Here is a 23,062-nt window from a genome sequence, read left to right on the forward strand (position 1 = left end):
AGCATGGTTTTAAGTTTATTAACTTGCCACACAAGGGGTGGGAGAGAGAAAGAGGGAAGTATAGGAAACATAGAGGGGCAGTAAATAGGAAACACTATTAAGCTTCATAGGTCAAAATTAGTGTGCGTATGAGTTTTTGGTTTGACCAGGGCAGGTGTAGACTAAGTAAATGTACCATGGTAACCCAAGAGAATTTCATGGAATGTTAAGAAGGAGGGGGGGTGGGGGGAGAGAGAGAGAGAGAGAGAGAGAGAGAGAGAGAGCACATTTGGTCATAAAAAGTTTTTTTGGATTAATATAGCCATCTTAGACTTCAAGAGCATGATAAACTTATAGGAGCCATGTGTTAAGCAATATGGTTTTCCTCTTTTGAAGTATAATTGGTTTTTGCAGGCTTGTGTGACCAATTGCCTCCCAAGAATCTAATGGGCTTTCTCTAAATGAGATGCAGAGGTGTTGATTAAAGACATAGGTGATGAGGTTGTCAGTTGAAGTGATTCAACATTGTGACCCCTCATGAGGGATACTTTCACCACACTTTTTAATGTGTGGTGATTACATAGGGATTTCTTAAGTTGGTACATTAAGGACAATGTCATATAGTGACTCGACAATGCACCATGATTGCAACCTTGTTGTGGCATAATAAGGCTTTTTGGTTAACTTTTTTGCCATCCCTTTTAGCTCATGGGTAAAACTTTTAAGTAGACAAGCTATCATTAGAGCTATGGCTGGAAAGCAATAGTCCTCACCACAGATAATAAAACTTACATGTGGCCATTAAGTGCAACGGAGGAAGACCATTAGTATATTGAAATGTAGTGTGATAATTTCTTGCACAATATCCACATTGTTCCTAGGGTCATACTCAAATTCATCCCGTTCTAATCTTTCGGACCATTATTTGGTTGAAGCAAAAGAGCAACATGCCGAAATTATGAGTGGGACACATTCATGAATTCTCTTCAAGTGTGGGATATTAGGACAACTAGTGAATTTTCTTGGAAAAGCTGGGATCTACTAAGAAAAGCTATAGATGTCATGTCTCAATCCCTACACTTACATTGTTTTTGGAGCCTAGACTAGAATTTAATACACCATGCATCTCAGTCATTACTTTTTTTACTCAAGCTTGGTTACCATATAATTAAGCTACAAAATCATCGATTTCACATTAAAGTTTTCCTCTTGGGTATCTAAGTAAACCAAGAAAAAATGTCCCAAATTTGAGCCTTGGCCTTCTCTGACCATCTAAGCACCTAGTAAGGCTATCAAAGCCACCAAGAAGAGCCTAATCGAGTTTAGGAAAGAGGTAGTGGAGATTCGAAGGAGGCCATTAGAGAGTGTCTACTCGATCCTAGTGGTAACCCCACTCAAAACAAGATTCATGAGTTAAATCTGAAGAGAGAGGAAGGTCTTGCTTTCCAACACGCTGAGTAGTAAGGTTAACAACCTTTCAACAGTCATGTTTAAGATCTTGAAAAAGAAAGCCGTCAAGGACACTCCCACTATATAGACAACCGATGGGGTCAATCCCTCTATCGAGGGTGGAAACCTTGAGGGAATATTGAATTACTTTAGATCCACCATTGCCTCGGCATACTCAATGAACGTGGAAACCTATAGGCAATAGACGCGGGGCATACTCAACATCCTAAAGATGGCAAACAACTTAGCAAGGAAATGGATTATCGTAGCCCTTCATAATCCCATGGTAGATTGGCGATTTCTTAAGAGAAGTCCACTTAAATCTTCCAAAGGTGGCATACTATCCAAGGCATACCCTAGTTGTTCGGCTCTTACCGTATTACCGCACTTCTCAAGTCCAGACAAGCAAGAATCCAAATGTAGCTTCTCAATTGTTGAATCACATGTTCTGTATTAATACAAACAAATTATCAAACAAGACACACCTCTCTCTCTCTCTCTCTCTCTCTCTCTCTCTCTCTCTCTCTCTCTCTCTCTCTCGTCGGATAGATCTTTAAGGTCTCTTTGGATAGTTTCCTACAACATTAAAATACTCTTCTTCTTGTTCTCTCCCTCCCCTACCCCAAAAAAAAAAAGCAAGTCACCACCATCTCTTTGATATATAGTGAACCAATAGACCTTTCCATTGCTTCGCATGCAATTAATTCAATTGTGAACAGTCCATGGTCCAGCTTCATATAAAACTGTACATTATGAGACGACAAAAGCAGCTACCTAGGTACACACCGAGGTAAAAGGAAAAATTTGGGTGGCAAAAATTAGCAGCGCCAAAAGAGGAAGACCAAGACAAGATGTTGCCAATACCAAATTTTGGCAAGGAAGACCAATGCTAAGCAAGCAGAGAATTAACGAACCACCTGATACAGTTATACACTCACTAGACTTCACATTGGCATTCTAAAAGAATAAAATGAAAGGATAGTCGAGTCATCTAAGGTTGCAAAATGAAAAGACCCATCAATTGACAAATTAAACAAAAGAAGATTTCCACTATTAACATGAAAAGGTCGAATCAGTAAAGGAAATGATAAAATTTCAAATGTTCTAACTCTCTTCTCCTCCAAGGCTTCTTTTAGAAAACCAAAAACAGATCATTTCGTCAATTTTGAAGGTGTGCACAGCTTATGCAAGACAACTCACATGCACACCGCGCGCACACACAAAATCAACATACATGCAGAATATGGGGTAGTAATGAGCTTCTGACTTCCACAAAGAAGAAACATAGCAGTTAACAACAGAAACAAGAAGAGAATCTCCTTTCATTAAAAGATTGTCAAGTTTACATCACACGAGTATACATCAATATGAACCCTCAAATCTTGCAGCAAAGCATTACGATTTAACCCAGTAAAAAACAGAGGCCAGTGCGGAAGTCCAATTCCTGTCTGTTGGGTCGTTATATATGTACTATTTCTTGAAGTGACATTGATCAGATTTGAGAAGGTCGTATATTCAATTTGCAGAGACCCAAACGCTGTTTCTAACAGGCTGGATGCACTTTCAATCCCTAAGTAATTCCCCTTCACATAGACTAAATCTATATAGCACAACAGTTGTAAGAGGAGAGCTTTTTGTTTGCTCTCAAGCAGTTCTAGAGATTTTTAACCCACTAGGAGCATACCTTGCCCTCAACCAGCTGGAAAACTGTGGGCCAATGTAACCCGGTTGTGTTACACAAAAATTCACAAACAAATGGCGTGCAGTCAATCTATTGCTCATCTCTCTGCCATACTGTGAAAAATGCCACCTTGCCTTCATATCTTTACGCTGTTGGCCTTCTCTTTATCAATACAACCAGGAGTTTTCCTGCATACAAAAACAAGTAACAACAGTTCACAAGCCCCTGCTCAGCATTTCTTTAAATTTCTCCTGGAAAGGATGCGTTTCCCATAAGGGCTACTTCGCAGAAAAGGCATGTGAGGACAAATGGCATCTACAAGAGTGGCATGAAGATTACCCTGCAAACATATGCAAGAAGCTTAAATTAAAAGACTAAGGAATTATAAATAAATTTGCAAAAATGCAATGGGCTAGACACAAAAACAACCTTCATGACAGGCATACTTTCAGTTGAATAATACCTGCCAACTCTATAATCAGCAATACTCTCCTGTGTTTCTTCTACCTCAGGTTGCTCCGCTGGCACCTCCCTTCAAAGGTCATAGTAGACTTACATGAAAAGCATTGTGAATCCTGTAAGTATCTCACAACTTAAGTCTAAAGGATACCTAATAGGTCTTTTCTCGAGATTTAAAAGGGCTCATAACCAAGCTTTGGATAAAGCTTAGTTATGAGCCTCCTTACCCTCCATCTTTCCCAGTCGTGCCTTCTCAAACCTAAGCAGCACCCGATCATCTTCCGCTAACTTCAGATGCTTGTCTGCTGCTTCCTTGTGCCGTTCTTGAGACTTGCGCAAAGCCTCCCTAACCTTAGCAAAAGTGGTGGCTAGATCCTCTACAAAATGTCTGAAAGATACTGTCCTTGGTGCACAAGATAGGCACAACCTTCTTGCCACCCTCGATTATCTCAAATGGTGCCTTCTCAATCGATGTATGAACAGAGCTGTATGCAAACTCCACCAATGGAAAACATTTCTACCTCAGACACTTATTTTCACAAATGTGACACATTTACAGGTCGAATACCCATTGAGGTGGTAATCTCTGATTGCCCATCGACAATCGGACGAAACTACAAAGACAATTCGAGTGTACAGTACCCAGATTCTCACATACTGCTCTCCAAAACAAACCTGGGTGTCTTGACGCAATAGATGTAGGCATCTGCCACAAACTGCTGACGTGTCAAAGCCCTGAAGAAGGGAGTCAACTTGCAGATGTCAGCCGAGGGGCCTAAACCCTAAGAAGAACAAGTAACAGAAGAAGAAGTCCTACCAACTTATGGGGACCCCATCTGATGGGGCCCCAAGTGACAAAGGAAATAAAGCAAGACCCACACACACACACACAAATTGCGTAGCTGCTGATGACGTGGCAGGCTGTACGGATTTCCGTAAATTACGCTGGCAGCTTTTTGGCATTGCTTTTGCACCAGATGCTTTTGAGTTTGAAGGCTTTTCACTGTAAACTACTTTTGGGACCTAGGGCCTTTAAATATGTGCGAAGGGCTCATTCTCTGGCATGCTTCCTAGAGAAGGTATAGAGTCTGGAGTATCGGCTTGTATTGTGTTGATGCAATATAAAGAAATACCGAAAGGGGCACCAACGTTTAGGGCCAATATTCTCTGGGGTGGAATTCCGCCACTCCGTGTCGCGTCTCTCTCTCTCTCTCTCTCTCTCTCTCTCTCTCTCTCTCTCTCTCTCTCAATTTAGTTGTTATTGAAGTGTTAAAAGTCTGTTTAGTCTGTTCTTTTCTATTGGCACGTGGTGCCCGTCTTGTGACAGCATCCCATGAATTCGAAAGATGTTTGAAACAACAAACTTAGCCAAATGATTGGCCTTCATTGTCTCCTTCAGTGGTACAAAGTGAGCAACAATCCAAAAACCATCATGCCCACCCCAAGTCGCAACATTCTCCCAATGTCAAACTAGAATAGGTAAGAGCTATAGGAGTCCCATCGCTTTGTATCAAGCATACTTCACTTTTTGATATACCATGCAAGTACCCACTCATTGTAACAGGCTTGGAAACTCCAAGCGAGAAATCAATAGCAACATACGAACAGAAACGTCAAAGTCATTGAACTTTGAGAGAGAGAGAGAGAGAGAGAGAGAGAGAGAGAGAGAGATGCGGCCCGACGGAGTTTAGTGCCCAGAGGTATTGGGCCCAAAGTTTGGCATCCCTTTCGGTATTTCTGAATTATTGATCTTTGCAAAGTACAACTCCCGAGGGACCTCTGCTCTCGGACTTTGCGTCCAAATCCTCTGCAGAGTGAGGCCCCAGGAGCTCTTATAAACTTACAAGGGATGCTCAAAAGCAAAGCCCCAAAAGCATTCGACTCAAAAGCACTAAACCCAAAAGCATCTGCTCTCAAAAGCTAGCGCTTGGGACTCCCAAAAGCAACCAACGTAATTTCCAGAAATCCGTACAACCTACCACGTCAGCATAGTAGCGCAATTTATGGAAAATCCGTACAATCATGCCATGTCACCATTCAATGCGTTTTTTGGATGTCCGTACAGCTTGCTACGTCAGCAACCATCGCTAGGGTTTTTTATTTCTTCTTTATGTTCCTTGGGCCCCATCTGACGAGACCCCATAAGTTGGAATAGCTTATAAAATCGTTTTATATGTCAGGGATGTCCATCACTTTGTGTCATACCCCCCCTCTTGAAAGAATGGTAATCGCCCTTGATTACACCTGCAAGATCAAACATAAGCCATAAACCAATTCAGTAGACACTGGCTCTAAGTACCAACGCACTAGACAACACAAATCCAACACTTGCACAAAGACGACACTCATTGAATATCACATCACATCCAAATCAAATCACATGAAGTCCATCGAGATCTAGGACCATGATCTCTCGCAACGTGTTTAAGCAATCGCATCTAGATCCACACCGGATCTCACTGATATCAGATTGACTAATTCTTATTGCTATCATGTCCAATAGAATCTCAAGACCGAAATGTTGCAATCATTTTGTCTTTTTCTTTCATAAAGTCATCCAGCAAAATATTGTCAACTCATCAGTATCCCAAAATTCCAAAGGAAAATCAGTGACTTTATTCCATCTCGGTAAACTGTGACAAAGGAGCGGAGTGACTCCCCTCTTGTGCACTCCCATCTACACCAAATTCAACTTTGTTGATCCATGGGATCTCTCGGAATAGTCGATGCTAGACCGAAAACCTCAAGGTAAAGTTCAAATATATATGGAGTATCCAATAGTCCTCCTCCTCCATCCACTTCGCATCAAATGCCGGATAGTTCTTGCCTAAGAACCAGCGTTCACTTTACCTTTCTCTTTCCTTTCTTGGTGAGCCCGTATCTGTTCCAGAACAAGAATCTCCTCGCTCTCTTCCACTTCATGTTGCTCCTCAGGCTCCCTGTTGATTGGCACCTCACCCTTCAAAGGTTTCAATAGACTCACATGAAAAGTACTATGGATCTTCAAGTATTTAGCAACTTCAGTCTGAAGGATAGATCATTTATCTTCTCTCGAATCTAGAAAGGGCCATAGTACCGCATTCTTAGCTTTGGAAAAAAAAAAACGCTCCTTTTCCTTTTGTTTCCTTAGGCATGCTTTCCCAAACCGTAAGAGCACCCAATCATCTTCCTTCTGCCGCAAGTTTCTCGTATACTGTTCTGCTTCAAAAATCTTATCCTAGGCCTCGGGAATTCGTTGACCGTTGATTTCCTTTTCATTTCTTTCCTTGTGCCTTGGGACATGTGGTTAACTTCGCTAGCTTCCCTGGTCCATTGGCACGTCAATCTCACACAGTATGAATTTTTGGAGATGGAACGTCGACAACAAGTTGACGAGTACACAAAGCAGATGCTTCAGTTTGCTAAAGATCCCCAGTTTGCAAAAATTTTGACTCAACAGTCCATGGCTGAAGTGCATAGTCAATGGCAGAAAGTCACTGAACCACCAATCAAACCGGCAATCAAGAAACCTCCTACTCCGAGAATGTTTACTGAAGAAGAACTTCAAGGGTGGTCCAGACCCAGATCAATCAGCTTTTGAACATGAAGAAGCAATTGAAGAAGCGCAAGAAGGAGACTGACTATCCCGGTTACTTGGGCCGTCAATCTTCTTTTGCATCTGCAAGAAAGCAAAAGAAGCGTGTGCGTTTTGAAGGACTACCCAATTCCTCTTCCTCTTCTTCTGAGAGTTCTTCTAGCTCTTCCTCTTTCGACTCGAGTGAGGAAGATAGAAAGGGCAAGAAGCGAAGCAAAAAGCAAGGCTTTGGAAAGAACAAGAAAAAGGCAAAGATAATCAGATTCTGACTAGTTTCTAATAGTTCTACGGAAGAGTCATCCTTTGACAATTCGGACTCCAACGATCACATGTTTTATGCAAAGGAGAAGCACTTTTGAAAGCCAACCAATACGATTTCCTCGAAGATAAGAGCAAGAAGGCAAAGGAATTTAAACAGGGTGGACAATCCATAAAATTTGAATCCTTTTTTGGATTTCGAGATACTCGGCCTTCATTCAACACTTTGACATAGCCTTCTCTGGAGGGCATTACTCAGAGCACTCCAAGATCAGGAGGGCTGCATCGTTTTCAAAGGGAAATGTAACAAACTGCTGACGTGTCAAAGCCTAAAGAAGGGAGCCAACTTACAGATGCCGGCTGAGGGGCCTAAACCCTAAGAAGAGCAAGTAATAAAAGAAGTCATACCAACTTAAGAGGACCCCGTCCGATGGGGCCCCCAAGTGACATAAAGGATTAAAATAAAGCAAGACCTGCACACACACACAAAAACTGATGACGTAATAGATTTTCGAAAATTGCGCTGGCATGATCAGGTGGTAGGCTGTACAGATTTCCACATTTTGCGTTGGCTGCGGACGTGGCAATTGTACGAATTTCCATGATTTACGCTGACAGCTTTTTGCATTGCTTTTGCACCAAATGCTTTTGAGTTAAAAGGCTTTTCATGAAAAACTGCTTTTCACGCCAAGGGCCTGTAAATATGAGGTTAGGGCTCATTCTCTGGCATGCTTCCTGGAGAAGGTGCAAAGTCCAGAGTACCGGCTTGTATTGGGTTGATGCAATATAAAGAAATACCGAAAAGGGGCCCCAAGGTTTGGGGCCAACACTCTCTGGGGTGGAATTCCGCCACTCCGTGTCGCATGTCGTCTCTCTCTATTTCAATTCAGTTGTTATTGAAGTGCTAAAAGTCTATTCGGTCTGTTCTTTTCTATTGGCACGTGGTGCCCGTCTTGTGACAGTGGTATCAGAGCATCAGGGGTGTGCTTTTCTGAAAGCATACCGGTCCTACAAAAGAGGAGATAGAGCATTCTGGAATTTATTCGAGGTATCTTCGCCCTCCAACCCGGACCTTTTAGCCATTCTGTCACAAAGTGATGACGTGGCGGACAACAAAAACCCTAATTTCTACCAAAAACCCTTAAAAAAACCTGCAAACCTTAATTTCTGCCACAAACCCTAATTTCCGAAAATCGTGGAGGTCTTTTAAAAAAATAAAAATATATATTAAAAAAAAAATTGGGGATATTTTTTAGCGACGCAAATCTCAGCTTTTGGCCAAAAAAGCATAATTGCTTTTTATTGCTCTCATTGAGAGAGAGAGAGAGAGAGAGAGAGAGAGAGAGAGAGAGAGAGAGAGAGAGAGAGAATTTGCTTCTGCTTTCAGAAACTCTCTGTGAGAGAGGGAAAAGAGCTTTTGCTTTCAGGGCTTTTGATTTTGAAGCTTTTGTTGGGGCTCTGCTTTTGGGCATCCCTTGTAACCTTTAAATAAGTGGTGAGGGCTTCACTTCTCAGAGCATCTGGACGTAGAATCTGAGAGTGAAACCCTAACCGCTCTCTTGTACTTTGATGATTGATTAATACAAAAAGAAATACCGAAAGGGGCGCCAGTCTTTGGGGCCAATATCTATAGGCACGGAACTCCGCCGGGCCAGTGCAAATCTATTGTGATCTGTGAATTGTTTGAAGTGGTTATTTGGTGCTGTCGTGATTGATTCTTGACTTGGAGTGTCCAAGTCTGTTACAGTGGTATTAGAGCACAGCCGATTTCTCTTCTACGGGAAATCCGATCCCAAATTTTTTTTTCCGCGGCACCTATGGCTTCACGCAAGGATCAGTCGACTCCCTTCGCATCTGGAGATGCGGGCTAGGATCACAACGAAGATTCAGACAAAGAGTATGGCCCGCCTCGGCCTACTCAAGCGGAGCAAAGAGAGATGAAGCGTCGTCAATTGATCGGCAATGCAACAAAGATGATGCTCAGATTTGCGAAGGATCCGAAATTGGCAAAATATATGACGGAGACTTCTTTTCAGGAAGTGCATGCACAGTGGCAGAAAACCACACCACCACCACTGAAACTCGCTCTCAAGAAACCTTCTGATCACAAACAGTATACAGAGAAGGAATTACAAGAGGTGGTTGATGCACACATTGCTCAGCTTTTTGACGCGCAAAAGAAAGCCAAAAAGCACGGCAAAAAGCAGAAGAAAAGCACCGACTTCCCGGGATATTTGGGTTGTCAGTCAACTTTTGACAAGGCAAAGAAACAGAAGAAGCGTGTTCGATTTGAAGGAGTACCCAGTTCTTCTTCTTCTGACAGTTCTTCTAGCTCTTCAGATTCGAGCCAAGAAGTCAGAAAAGGTAAAAAGCGAAGCAAGAAGCAACGCTTCGGAAAGGGCAATAGAAAGACAGAAGCCTAAATCTCGCCCAGAGACTGACAGAGTTCTACTGAGGACTAGTCTACAGACAGCTCAGGTTACGATGACGGAAACTTTTATGCGAACAAGAAGAATTTTTACAAAGCCAACCAGTATGACTTTCTCGAAGATAAAAGCAAGAAAGTCCAAGAGTTTAAGGAAGGTGGCCACTCGATCAAGTTTGATACTTTTTCAAGATACTCAGATGCTTCGAAGGCTTTGTCTTTTATACAGCAGTTTAACATCGCTTTCGCGGGAGGACGCTATTCAGAGCACTCCAAGATTCGGAGAGCTGCGTCTTACTTTAAGGGGAATGCTCGTACTTGGTGGTCCACGCTTCTTTTAAACAAGACTGCGCCAGTTAAATGGCTGAAATTTAAGAAGCTTTTTATTTCTTCTTGGTTGACGCAAGAATATGAACGAGATGTACGAGCTACTTGGAACCATCTTTGGATGGCCAAGAAAGATACAACCAATGCTTATTGTGAAAGATTCTGGAGCTCTTTTCTACCCACCTCTTCATTCAAGAAGATCTCGTTCAGAGAACAGATTGAGCGGTTTACCTTGGGTCTACCTACAGAGATCCGAGATCACTGCTTAGAACAGAAGTCGGCTTCTATTCAGAAGTTGATGAGTCATGCGAAGTGGGGCTTTGCCATTCACTCTGGCAATCTGACCTACCCCACAGATGAGGCCATGACACAACGAGCCGAACAGACTTTTGGGAATGAAAGTAGAAAGAAAAAGAGCAACCCAGAGAAAAAGGATGCACAACCCAAGCTTACTCCAGAGGAGAGAGCTCGCTACTTCAGAGATGGGAAGTGCTTTGGATGCGGGGAACAGGGACATATCTCCGCGAAATGCCCTAAAAAGGCACAGAAAGAACAGAATGATAAAGACGACGACAAGCCTGAGAGTTCGAGAGCAGCTGAGGAACGTGGCAGAAAAGACAGATAGAAAAGCAGAACTGGTACCACATGGCGTGGGACCTGCAACGAATCTAATGAATGACAGTACAAACTTTGCCGCTTTTGGGGCAAAGTGAAGGATCAGGAAGCTCTTTTGAAGGAGCCAAGGCAAACTTCTTTTCACTTGGAATTGGCGGCTCGATTTGGAATTATGCCCGACAGACTGACGCCACAGGCGGAGGTAGTTCGACTGGCACTCTAATGGGATGTTGCCATTACACCGAGCATAGGCAAACTTCGTTTGCTATGACAGGGGTGTTCAGGACACGCGAGTGACGTTCTACTCAGGATCCCTTGGTACCACAAGAACTACGTCGTGGTTGACTACCGGGCCGAGAAAGCGACTTTGATAAATGAAGGGCTTTGAGATTGTACTTGATGAACTTCAGTTTCTTACTCATTCTTTTGGGGGAGAACTGAACGATGGATAAAGGTTGAATATGTTTTGACCTGATCAAAAGAACGCCAAGATTTTTCTCCACACTCATGCAGATAGCTTTTCAGAGGGCTTGAAGATCAAACGATTGATCTGATACCTGGAAGCACGCCACAGAACCGGCCACCTTACCGTGTGAGCCGAGTACAGAATGAAAATTATGAACCCAGTGAAAGACCTCTTGGAAAAGGGTCTTGTCCAGCATAGTACTTCACCGTATTGCTCTCCATTGTTGTTGGATTTGAAGAAAGACGGATCTTGGAGAATGTGCATTTTCTTTGATGATATCATTGGTTTCTCCAAGAATGAAGCAGAACTCAGAGATCATATGCTTCAGAGATACTTTTTCTTTTTTTGGAGGGACACTTTGTCTCAGCAACAGAGTGCAAATGGATCCGGCCAAGATAGAGACTATCCGAGATTGGCCCGACTTGAGGAATGTCCATGAAGTTAGAAGCTTCTTGGGACTGTGTTCGTACTACACGCGGTTCATACGAAAGTTTGCAGAGGTTGCTTCCCTTGGTGCATATCTTGATACAGAAAGGAGTCCCTTTCTCGTGGGGATCCACAGAGGCGACTGCCTTTCAAACATTGAAAGAGAAATCGACTACACGACCAGATTTGACTTTGCCGGACTTGCAGAAGTCATTTGAAGTATTTTGTGATGCTTATGGTCGTAGTCTGGGTGCGGTCTTGATGCAAGAAGGTCGTGTCATTGCTTACGAGAGCCGATTGTTCTCTAGGCCGGAGATGAGAGCACAGATATATAAGAAAGAGCTTTTGGCGGTTATCCATGCTCTTACTCAGTGGCAGCATTACCTACTCGGAGCGAATTTTACTGTCTTTACAGACCATCAGAGTTTGCACTACTTCTTGTCACAGAAGCATCTTTCGGAAAAGCAGATGCGGTGGGCGAACATCCTGTCACAGTTTCACTTCCAGATTGTCCATGTGCAGGGACAGAAGAATGTGGTGGCAGATGCTTCGTCTCAGAAGCCGTTGGTTCTGGCTATTTCCGCGATACATCATAGGAGCTTCGAGGATATGGTCGATTAGTATGCCACAGATACAGATTTTGCAGATATTTTCACACGGATACGGGATGGGGAGACAGTAGCTGGATACTCCCTTCGGGAAGGCTACTTGATGAAAAAGACTATGTTGTGCGTTACACAACCGTTGAGGGAAAAGGTTATGACTGAATGCCACTGTCCACCTTTTACGAGTCACCACGGCATTGCTACCACCATGAAGGGGGTAGAGAGATACTTCCTTGGGCCGAGACTCAAAAAGGATGTGGAAGAGTTTGTGCGCAGTTGCTTAGTATGCCAGAAGGTCAATTTTGACAGGCATAAGGCACAGGGATTGTTAAAGCCTTTACCCATAACCACCCGCCCCTCGAAAAGTATCAAAATGGATTTCATTTTTTATCTCCCGAGAACACAGAATGATCACGATGATTTTCCGATTACATGGCACGCCTGAGACGATTGTCTCCGACAGAGACCCCAGATTTATGAGTTTGTTTTGGAAGGCAATTTGGGAGAACATTGGCACGCGATTGCAGTTCTCGTCATCGTTCCACTTGCAGACTGACGAGCAATTTGAGATTGCCAATTCAATGATTTTAGATTTATTGAAGTCTTGTATCTTGGATCAGAAGACTCAATGGGAAAAGAACTTACCTTTGGTGGAATTTGCCTACAATAACACGATACATTCTTCGACGGGGAAGACGCCATGTGAGATTGTTGAAAGTGTTGCGAAGGTTCCATCCTTCCTGAGCACGAAAGATTAGATATTTGAAGCGGATGAATATTCGCGAGATTTGGATACGGCTTTTGCCAAGGTTCGCGAGACTTTGCAGGAGTCTCAAGAACGACAGAAAAAGGCAGAGGATCGCCATTGTCGCGACTTGAAATTGAAGGAGGATGATTGGGTGCTCTTACGTTTTGAGAAGGCACGCCTACGAAAGAAAAAGGGAAAGAAGAGGCTTTTTCCAAAGCTTAGTATGCGATACTACGGACCTTTCCAGATCACTGACAAGATAAATGATGTCTCCTTTCGATTGAAACTGCCAGATACTTGGAGGATTCACAATGCATTGCATGTGAGTCTCTTGAAATCTGTTAAGGGTGATGTGTCTGATGATGGGGAGCCTGATGAGCAACCCGAAGTGGAAGAAAACGAGGAGATCCTTGTTCATGAAGAGATTTTGGCACATAACGATACGAAGAAAGGTAAAGTCCGAAGGCGGTTCTTGGTTAAGTTCAAGAACTTTCCTGCATTTGATGCGAAGTGGATGGAGAAGGAGGACCTAGCAGATACTCCTCGGATTGTGAAACTTTACCTCGATGTTTTGGTTTAGCATAGTCTACTCCAAACGGAACCCAGAATTAAGCTTGGCCAGAGATATGGTGCAGTGGGATGCACAAGAGGAGAGTCACTCTGCAACAGATGCCTCGACTTTGATACTAAAGTCACTGATGTCTCTTTGAGCTTCAGGGATACTGATAGCTGACAGTATTCTGTTGGATGACTTTATGAAATGGAATTCCTGATAATGATACTGATTTGTTTCATCACTTCTTTTGAGTGCAGGAACTGATAGACGAAATGACTGCAGCATTTTGGTCTACTTGATCAATAGGGGTTAGTCAATCGGACATCGATGAGGTCCCGATTGGACCTAGATGTGATAGCTACATTGCCGATAAATCATGCTCTAAGATCCGAATGAATGTTGAATGTCATGTGATGTCCTGTGATGTCTGGTGATGTCCTGTGATGTCGTGTGATGTGACTGTCGATTTTGTACATGTGCTAGATGTGTGTTCCTAGTACGTAGGTACTAACAGTCAGTGTCTGCTAAGACAGTTTATAGCTTTTGTTGGTTTTGCAGGCGTAATAGCGGTCGATTACAATGCTTTCAAGAGGGGGGTATGTCACAAAGTGATGACGTGGCGGACAGCAAAAACCCTAATTTCTGCTAGAAACCCTTAAAAAACTTGCAAACCCTAATTTTTGCCACAAACCCTAATTTCTGAAAATCGCTGAGGTTCTTTTTTTTTCTTTTTTTGGGGATATTTTTGGACGACGCAAATCTCAGCTTTTGGCCAAAAAAGCATAATTGCTTTTTATTGCTCTCATTGAGAGAGAGAGAGAGAGAGAGAGAGAGAGAGAGAGAGAGAGAGAGAGAGAGAATTTGCTTTTGCTTTCAGAAACTCTCTGTGAGAGAGGGAAAAGAGCTTTTGCTTTCAGGGCTTTTGATTTTGAAGCTTTTGGGGCTCTCCTTTTGGGCATCCCTTGTAACCTTTAAATAAGTGGCGAGGGCTTCACTTCTTAGAGCATCTGGACGCAGAGTCTGGGACTGAAACCCTAACCGCTCTCTTGTACTTTGATGATTGATTAATACAAAAAGAAATACCGAAAGGGGCACCAGTCTTTGGGGCCAATATCTCTAGGCACAGAACTCCGCCGGGCCAGTGCAAATCTATTGTGATCTGTGAATTGTTTGAAGTGGTTATTTGGTGCTGTCGTGATTGATTCTTGACTTGGAGTGTCCAAGTCTGTTACACATTCCCACCCTTACTTCATCGTGCATCAGGCGCGCTCCTGTCTTCACCGCTCATGTCTTACAGGGCATAAGCCAATTAAGATCACTTGCAAGAGAAGGATCCAGATTTGTTTCAAGTCAATGTTTTTCTCAGAAGCAGTGCCATGCAGATGTTGATGTCTACAGCATACTCCAAGTACTTGGCAAGCTTTCAAGGGGGGAAAAAAAAAATTTGCCCAAAGTTATATGGTTTCTGACATCTTCCTTCGGAGTGCAACTTCTGGCAGAGTGGGGTATCCTGAAATGCTTGCCATGGAAACCCTGGCAGATTATAACTTGAAGTTTCTCGACATCTCCCAGTAGACGTCTCTTCCTCACGAGCGGATGACGTTGGATGTCCGGTGCGATTGCGTTCGTCTTGGGACTACCATCGCCGCCAAACGAACACTGTCTGTCCAAGAGCTTATGGACCATGCTATGGTTGTCTACGACCTTATGGAAGGAACCTGACCTAACCCTAATTTTTTATGCAGGTTTCAGGATGGAAAGTCAATCGACTTTTCGAGCTCGACTGATCTCGAGATTGCTTTTTAAGTTTCAAATCTGTTTGAGAACTTGTTTAGTGATCCTGTTTGGAATTTGTTTGAAATGGATGCTATTTGTTTTAAACCCGTCTTGGTGCCGATTTGAATTGTTTGACTTTGGTTTGATACTGTTTCAATGATTGGTGATTTTACTCCCGGGTGGAGTAGTGAGAAATTATGTTTGAGAATGCTTGTTCATACTCATGGCTCGGACCCTTGTGGTTATTTGCGGGGGGAGTATTGAATGATTGAAAAGTGCTGTTTTTTTTTACTCATGGTCTAGACCCTTGTGCTTATTTACGGGGGGAGTATTGTTGTTGTGACTCCCGACCCGGACCTAGATGGTTATGCGGGAGGAATATTAAGAAGTCCGAGTAGTGGTTACTCTCAGCACCTCCAAACGACACAGGCTGCGGTCTGGGGGGCGTTTGGTTGTAAAAGGCCTCTATATCTCCCGGCCCAAACCTTTTTAGGTTATGCGAGAGGAGTGATGAGGGTGTCGTTGAATATCTCCAGGCCCGAACCTTGTTAGGTTATGCAGGAGGAGTGTACATCGGTGACTTTATGTTTCTATGTCTTGTAACAAGCATATGTGAGCAGTTGTGTTGCATTGTGATGTGCCACTGAATATTCCTAATTGGATGAGATTGCCTGGGTATGTAATTTTAGTGCATCAAGACACCCGTGGAAGATTAGTACGGTCTGGGTGTGATGGCTAATTTTACTACGCCGGAATATCAAGAGTTTCGATCTGGACGAAAGGAGAAGCTAACTCCTTGATCAAAACAGCCGAAAGGAGAAGCTAACTCCTTGATCAAAAGAGCAAAAAGAAGAAGCTAACTCCTTAATAAAAAGAGCAAACTGATTGTCCCTCGGAAATTTTTGAGCTAACTTGAGTTGTTTTGCAGTAATCGCGGACGATTACTCTCTTTCAAGAAAGGGAGATGTAACAAACTGTTGACGTGTCAAAGCCTAAAGAAGGGAGCCAACTTACAGATGCCAGCCGAGGGGCCTAAACCCTAAGAAGAGCAGGTAATAAAAGAAGTCCTACCAACTTATGGGGGACCCGTCCAATGGGGCCCCAAGTGACATAAAGGATTAAAATAAAGCAGGACCTTTACACACGCAAAACCTGATGACTTGGCAGATTCCCAAAATTGTGCTGGCATGATGACGTGGTAGGCTGTACGGGTTTCCGCGTTTTGCACTGGCTGATGACGTGGCAACTCTACGGATTTCCGTTATTTATGCTGGCAACTTTTTGGCATTGCTTTTGCACCCGATGCTTTTGAGTTAAAAGGCTTTTCATGAAAAACTGCTTTTCAGGCCAAGGGCCTTAAAATATGAGGTTAGGGCTCATTCTCTGGCATGCTTCCTGGAGAAGGTGCAAAGTCCAGAGTACCGGCTTGTACTAGGTTGATGCAATATAAAGAAATACCGAAAGGGACGCCAAGGTTTGAGGCCAATACTCTCTGGGGTAGAATTCCGCCACTCCGTGTCGCGTGTCATCTCTCTCTATTTCAATTCAATTGTTATTGAAGTGCTAAAAGAATGTTCAGTCTATTCTTTTCTATTGGCACGTGGTGCCCGTCTTGTGACAGGAAATGCTCGAGCATGGTAGTCCACTCTTCTTCTGAGGAAAGAAGCCCCAGTCAAGTGGTTGAAGTTCAAAAGGCTCCTTTATTTCTTGGTAGACTTAGAAGTATGAACGAGATGTAAAAGCCGCTTGGAACCATCTTCAATGAAGAAATCATGAACCAAGTGAAAGACCTTCTTGAAAAGGGTCTCATCTAGTCGAGTACTTCACTCTATTGTTCCCCGATTTTATTAGTACTAAAGAAAGACGGATCTTGGAGGATGTGCATTGACTATAGAGCTCTCAATAAAATCACTACCAAGAACAGATTTCCGATTCCAAGGATCGATGATATTCTTGACAGACTTCAAGGATCCTCTTGTTTGAGCAGGATTGATTTGAAAAGCGGATATCATCATATCAGAATCGCTCCGGGAGATGTCTACAAGACAGCCTTTCGGACAAGCTTTGGTTTATACGATTTTTTTGTGATGTCTTTTGGACTTACCAATGCTCCAACGACTTTCAACTGAATGATGGATAGGATTTTCCGAGAGCATCGATCTTTTGTGGGCACTTTCTTTGATAATATTGTAGTTTACTCCAAGGATGAAGCAGAACAACGACACCATCTGCTTCAGTTCTTTCAGGCATTACGTGATCACGGATTGGTTATCAATGCCAAAAAGAGCGAGTTTTTCTTGCAGGAGATACACTTTCTGGGACACATCGTCTCAGCAGCAGGAGTACAGATGGACCCGGCCAAAATTGAGACCATCCGCAATTGGCCAGACTTGAAGAATGTTCATGAAGTCAGAAGCTTTTTGGCTTGTGTTCTTACTACCGGCGATTCATTCAGAAGTTTGCAGAGGTAGCTTCCCCTTTGCACTTATTGACTCAGAAAGGAGTCCCTTTCTCATGGGGACCGACAGAGGTGACTGCCTTTCAGACACTTAAGGAAAAACTGACTATTGGACCAGTGTTGGCTTTGCCAAACTTGCAAAAGTCATTCGAAGTTTCGTGTGATGCTTGTGGTCGTAGTCTGGCAACGGTCTTGATGCAAGAATATAACCGGCCTGTACAACGTAGAGGGCGGTACTATTTCAATTACCTGTTAACTTTACACAGAGCATTGAGAAGGGAAGAGAACACAGTTGTGTCCAGCGACTAGAATGTCACTGCGCACACGAGACCGACACCCTGTAGGCCCCAAAGACTGGCACCCCTTTCGGTATTTCTTTATTCAAATTAAGGTAGACGATCTGACCACTTCGCACAAGCTTTCACAAAGCTGTCCAAACCTGGCGAGGGCTGAAAACGCAGGTTTTCGATCTGATTTTGGCAGCATAACAGCACAAAAAACCCCTGTAGGTCAAGAGCACCTGTCTAGGACAGATTCCCTCCCTATCTGGAAGCTTTCTGGTGAGCTGTCACAGAAATTCAGCGGGCTGTAATTCCCTGTTTTTCACTGCCGGGTGCCCAAAAGCCTGTACACGCATCCCAAGGCTCTCACGAGGCTCCCCCGGTGTTCCCTTGCAGTTTAGGTGCGAAACCCTAAACCTGCAGAAAAACACAGCAGGCTGTAATTCGCTGTTTCGGATCGTTTTTAGCGGAGCGAACACACCTACGCGTGTCCCAAGGGCTCCCGCACACAATGGGACAGTTCCCCTATGAATTGGACGAGTTTTCACACGAGAAAACTCTCCGAACTCGCAATCTTTCGTGATGGAACTGTGCGTACCTGTGGGGGATTATCAATACGCCACCAATTTAAATTTTCTCGATGTGTTTACTCGGATACAGAATGGAGAGATAATGTCAAGGTATTCCATACGGGATGGCTACTTGATGAAGAAAACAATGTTGTGTGTTACACAGCCGTTGAGGGAAAAGGTTTTGACTGAGTGCCATTGTCAACCTTTTACGGGTCACAGTGGCATTGATACCACCTTGAAAGGTGTGGAGCGTTATTTCTTTTGGCCGAGACTCAAGAAAGATGTGGACGACTTTGTTCGCAGTTGTTTAGTATGCGAGAAGGTCAAGTTTGACAGGCATAAGGCACAAGAATTACTACAGAATTTACCCATTCCCACCCGCCCCTGAGAAAGTATTGCAATGGATTTCATCTTTGATCTCCCGAAGGCACAGGTGGGCACGATGGCATTTGGTCTGTCATCGACAGATTTAGCAAGCAAGCTCACTTCATTCCACTAAAGAAAACAGTCAAGCCGGACCATTTAGCGAGACTGTTCATTGCACAGATATTTCGATTACATGGCATGCCTGAGACAGTAGTTTCTGACAGAGATCCCGATTGCAATTCTCGTCATCATTCCACCCACAGACAGATGGGCAATTTGAGATTGCAAATTCAGTTGTTCTAGATTTATTGAAGTCTTACATCTTTGATCAAAAGACTCAATGGGAAAAAAAATTGCCTTTGGTGGAATTTGCCTACAATAACACGGTTCATTCTTCGACGGGCAAGGCGCCATTTGAGATAATTGAAGGTGCTCAAAAGGTTCCACTCTTTCTCAGCACTAAAGACAAGATTTTTGAAGTTGACCAGTACACTAAGGACTTGGACACTGCTTTTGCCAAGGTCCGGGAGACTTTAGAGAAATCTCAAGAACAACATAAGCAGGCAAAAGATCGACATCGACGAGACTTGAAATTAAAGGAAGACGATGGGTGCTCTTACGTTTTGAAAAGGCACGCCTAAAGAAATGAAAGGGAAAGGAGCTGCTTTTTCCAAAGCTTAGCATGAAGTATTATGGCCCTTTCCAGATTAAAGAAAGATAAATGATGTCTCTTTTCGACTCAAGCTGCCCGATACTTGGAAGATTCACAATGCATTCCATGTGAGTCTCTCGAAACCTCTTAAAGGTGAGGTGTCGATTGATGGGGAGCCTGATGAGCAACCCGAAGTGGAAGAGAGCGAGGAGATACTAGTTCCTGAACAGATTTTACACACAAGGAAAGAAAGATGAAAGGTAAAGTGGTTTGGCAGTTCTTGGTTAAATTCAAGAGCTATCCGGCATTAGATGCGAAGTGGATGGAGGAGGAGGACCTAGCAGATACTCCTCAGATTTTGAAACTTTATTTTGAAGCATTCGATTTAGCAACGTCTACTTCGATAGATCCCCGAACTCAGCAAGGTTGCATCTGGTGCAGAGGGATTGCGCAAGAGGGAAGTCACTCCACTTCTTTGTCAATAGATTACCTCGATTGAATAAGGTCACTGATGTCCCTTTGGGTTTCAGGGATACTGATGAGCTGACAGTATTCTGTTGTATGACTTTATGAAACGGAATTCCCAAAATTGAATATGATTGATTTAGAATGAATTTTTATGTGATTAATTTGTCATGTGATGTCCTGTCATGTGACTGCCGTCTCTGTACAAGTGCTAGATGACTTAAAGTCAACGTCTACTACGTTGGTTTATGACCTCTGTCTGTTTTGCAGACGTAATCGAGGGCGATTACAATTCTTTCAAGAGGGCGGTATGTCACAAACTGATGATGTGGCAGCCTCTGTGCTGATGTGGTAGAATTATACGGACAGGCTGACCTGACAAAGTGCCACGTGGCAGACAGTACGGATTTTCGGTTTCTGTGTTCAGTTGCTAACGTGATAAGACACTACAAATTTCCACTTTTTGCGCTGACATGCTGACGTGGCAACTGTACGGATTTCCCCAAATGGCGCTGCTGCTTTTACTGGCAAATTTTTGACCAATTGCTTTTGGGACCCTATTGCTTTTGAGTTTCATGCTTTTGGGGCTTTGCTTTTATCACCCCTTGTAATCTTTATATTTCCACTTTCTGCACTAACATGCTGACGTGGCGATTGTACGGATTTCTGCAAATTGCGTTGCTGCTTTTATTGGCAAATTTTTGACCAATTGCTTTTGGGACCCTATTGCGTTTGAGTTTCACGCTTTTGGGGCCTTTTTGACCAATTGCTTTTGAGTTTCATGCTTTTGGGGCTTTGCTTTTAGCACCCCTTGTAATCTTTATAAGTGACCCAAGCAGGCTCACTTCTCAGAGCATCTGGACGCAGAGTCTGAGAGCGAGCATCAACGAGAAGTTGTACCTTGCTCACAGATTAATATAAAAGAAATACTGAAAGGGGCGCCAGTCTTTGGGGCCAATCTCTCTTGGCACAGAACTACGTCGGGCCGTGTCGACACTCTCTTGAATTGTGAATTGTTTTTAAGGAATCTCTGCTATGTCGCGACTGAATCTAGACTTGGGGTGCCCAAGTTTGTTACAGTCTGACCGATGGCTAACTTGGCTTCAATTTCTCGTCTCTCTGCATCATAATCAAAGTCCATCTGCTTCAAGAATTATGGACGAATGAAGTTCTCGATAGCTCCGAGGTCAAAGAAGATCGGGGTTAGTCTCTTAGCCAGAGGTGGCCCTTGATATCTTTCTGCCGTCGAAGCGAAAGGTTGCGTTGAAGATGTCAAGGCTTGTTGAGGACATGTATCAAACGTATGTCCTATTTGAAGACATTCGAAGCATCGGCCTTCTTGTAACAAGGGTTCTCGTTGACGTTGTGTCAAACAAGGCTTCACAAGACTCACCAGGATTTGTTGGTTGTTGCCAAGAGTTCTCGTTAGTAGCCGGAGTTGCTTTTGTTGTGAACTCCAACTTTCCTTTCATCAGTTTGTAGCCGACCACGGCATGGTCCATCGGTTTGTAGCCGACCGCGGCATGGTCCATAAGCTCTTGGAATGTTCATTCGAAGCATCGGCCTTCTTGTAACAAGGGTTCTCGTTGACGTTGTGTCAGACAAGGCTTCACAAGACTCACCAAGATTTGTTGGTTGTTGCCAAGAGTTCTCGTTAGTAGCCGGAGTTGCTTTTGTTGTGAACTCCAACTTTCCTTTCATCAGTTTGTAGCCGACCACGGCATGATCCATCGGTTTGTAGCCGACCGCAGCATGGTCCATAAGCTCTTGGAATGTTGAGACTTGCTTGGACAGACAATATTCCTAAAATGGTAATGGTAATCCAATGGTGTATCGCTCGCACTCGTTCTCCAAGGGAATGAACTTAAATAAGGACATTGAAAGGTAGACATCTAGAAACATTTGGTTCTATTTGTCCATGGTCTTTTGGCATGCATATTTTCACGTTGCCCCATTCTGACAAGATATGGACGTCAAAGAGAGAAGTCATATAACTACATACAAATATTGTCTTGAAAGCTTGCCAGGTCCTTGGAGCATCCGATTGCGTCACAATTAAACTCTACCACTGCATAGCATTATCTTTAAGAAATCCTGCTGCTCCAGAAATCTTGAATTCTTCTATATAGTTCCCTCGGCATAGATGTTGTCGAACTGCTTGCAGAAACTGCAATGCTTTCTTCTGATCTTTCACCCCAAAAAAGGTTAAAAACTTTATTGTAGTCTGTCGTGCCGTCATCTTTGAAATCCTTTGGTTGGTTAGACGCATACTCCAAGTATGGATAGTAAGGATATCCATACGAGCTCCAACCATTGTAGCTTGGTGGCGGGGGTGGTGGGGGAGGTGGGGGCAACGGTGGTGGCAAAGGCGGTTACACTAGATCAGGGTGAGATGATTGCATCATATTTTTGAAGACTCCCCTAATCGGAATAGACAGTTGCGAGGGTTGCCTGTTAGAAGCTCTCGCACTTTCTAGTGTAGTAGGAGGAGGTACCAGAGAAGATAACATGTAGTTCAGAAACTGTTAAAAACCTTGCAGCATCGAGAGATTCTGCTATGGATGCCGTGAAAGAATGTCGCGAAGCTCGTCGAGGAGAAACTACAGGTACTCTGCCAAATCATGTGGTCTTGGGTTCTTTATGGCTTATGCCCCTTAAGACAGTGCAATGAAGACGAGAGCACGCCCGATGCGTGATGGACTAAGGACGGGGGTGACTAGTAAGTCCAGAGCAAGGACACGAAGATTCTTAGATACCTTGCTCCGTCTCCTCTTGAAGAATCGGTATGCTTTCAGAAAAGCACACGCCTGAAGCTTTGATACCACTGTAAGGGAAAGGCACCACGTGCCAACAGAAAATAACAGAAGAGAAGACAAGCTTTTAGCACTTCAAATAACACTAAGCTGAAAGAGATGCACGACACA

At 43.5% G+C, this 23,062-nt stretch overlaps 1 protein-coding gene across 2 annotated transcripts in view; it reads right to left on the reverse strand.

Moving 5' to 3' along the window:
* Window positions 1-2,734: 2,734 nt before the first annotated feature.
* The window catches only part of LOC147427628 (uncharacterized), a 30,217-nt gene continuing 9,889 nt past the window's right edge, over window positions 2,735-23,062 (reverse strand). For both annotated transcript variants that reach the window (XM_086497296.1, XM_086497297.1), the window contains exon 6: window positions 2,735-3,449. In XM_086497296.1, the coding sequence (XP_086353422.1) occupies window positions 3,339-3,449 (111 nt within the window). In that variant the 3' untranslated portion in view covers window positions 2,735-3,338. The remainder of the gene's footprint in view (window positions 3,450-23,062) is intronic.

The sequence above is a fragment of the Adiantum capillus-veneris genome, chromosome 23 (assembly GCF_014529385.1).
Source record: "Adiantum capillus-veneris isolate H3 chromosome 23, ASM1452938v2, whole genome shotgun sequence".
NCBI lineage: Eukaryota > Viridiplantae > Streptophyta > Polypodiopsida > Polypodiales > Pteridaceae > Adiantum > Adiantum capillus-veneris.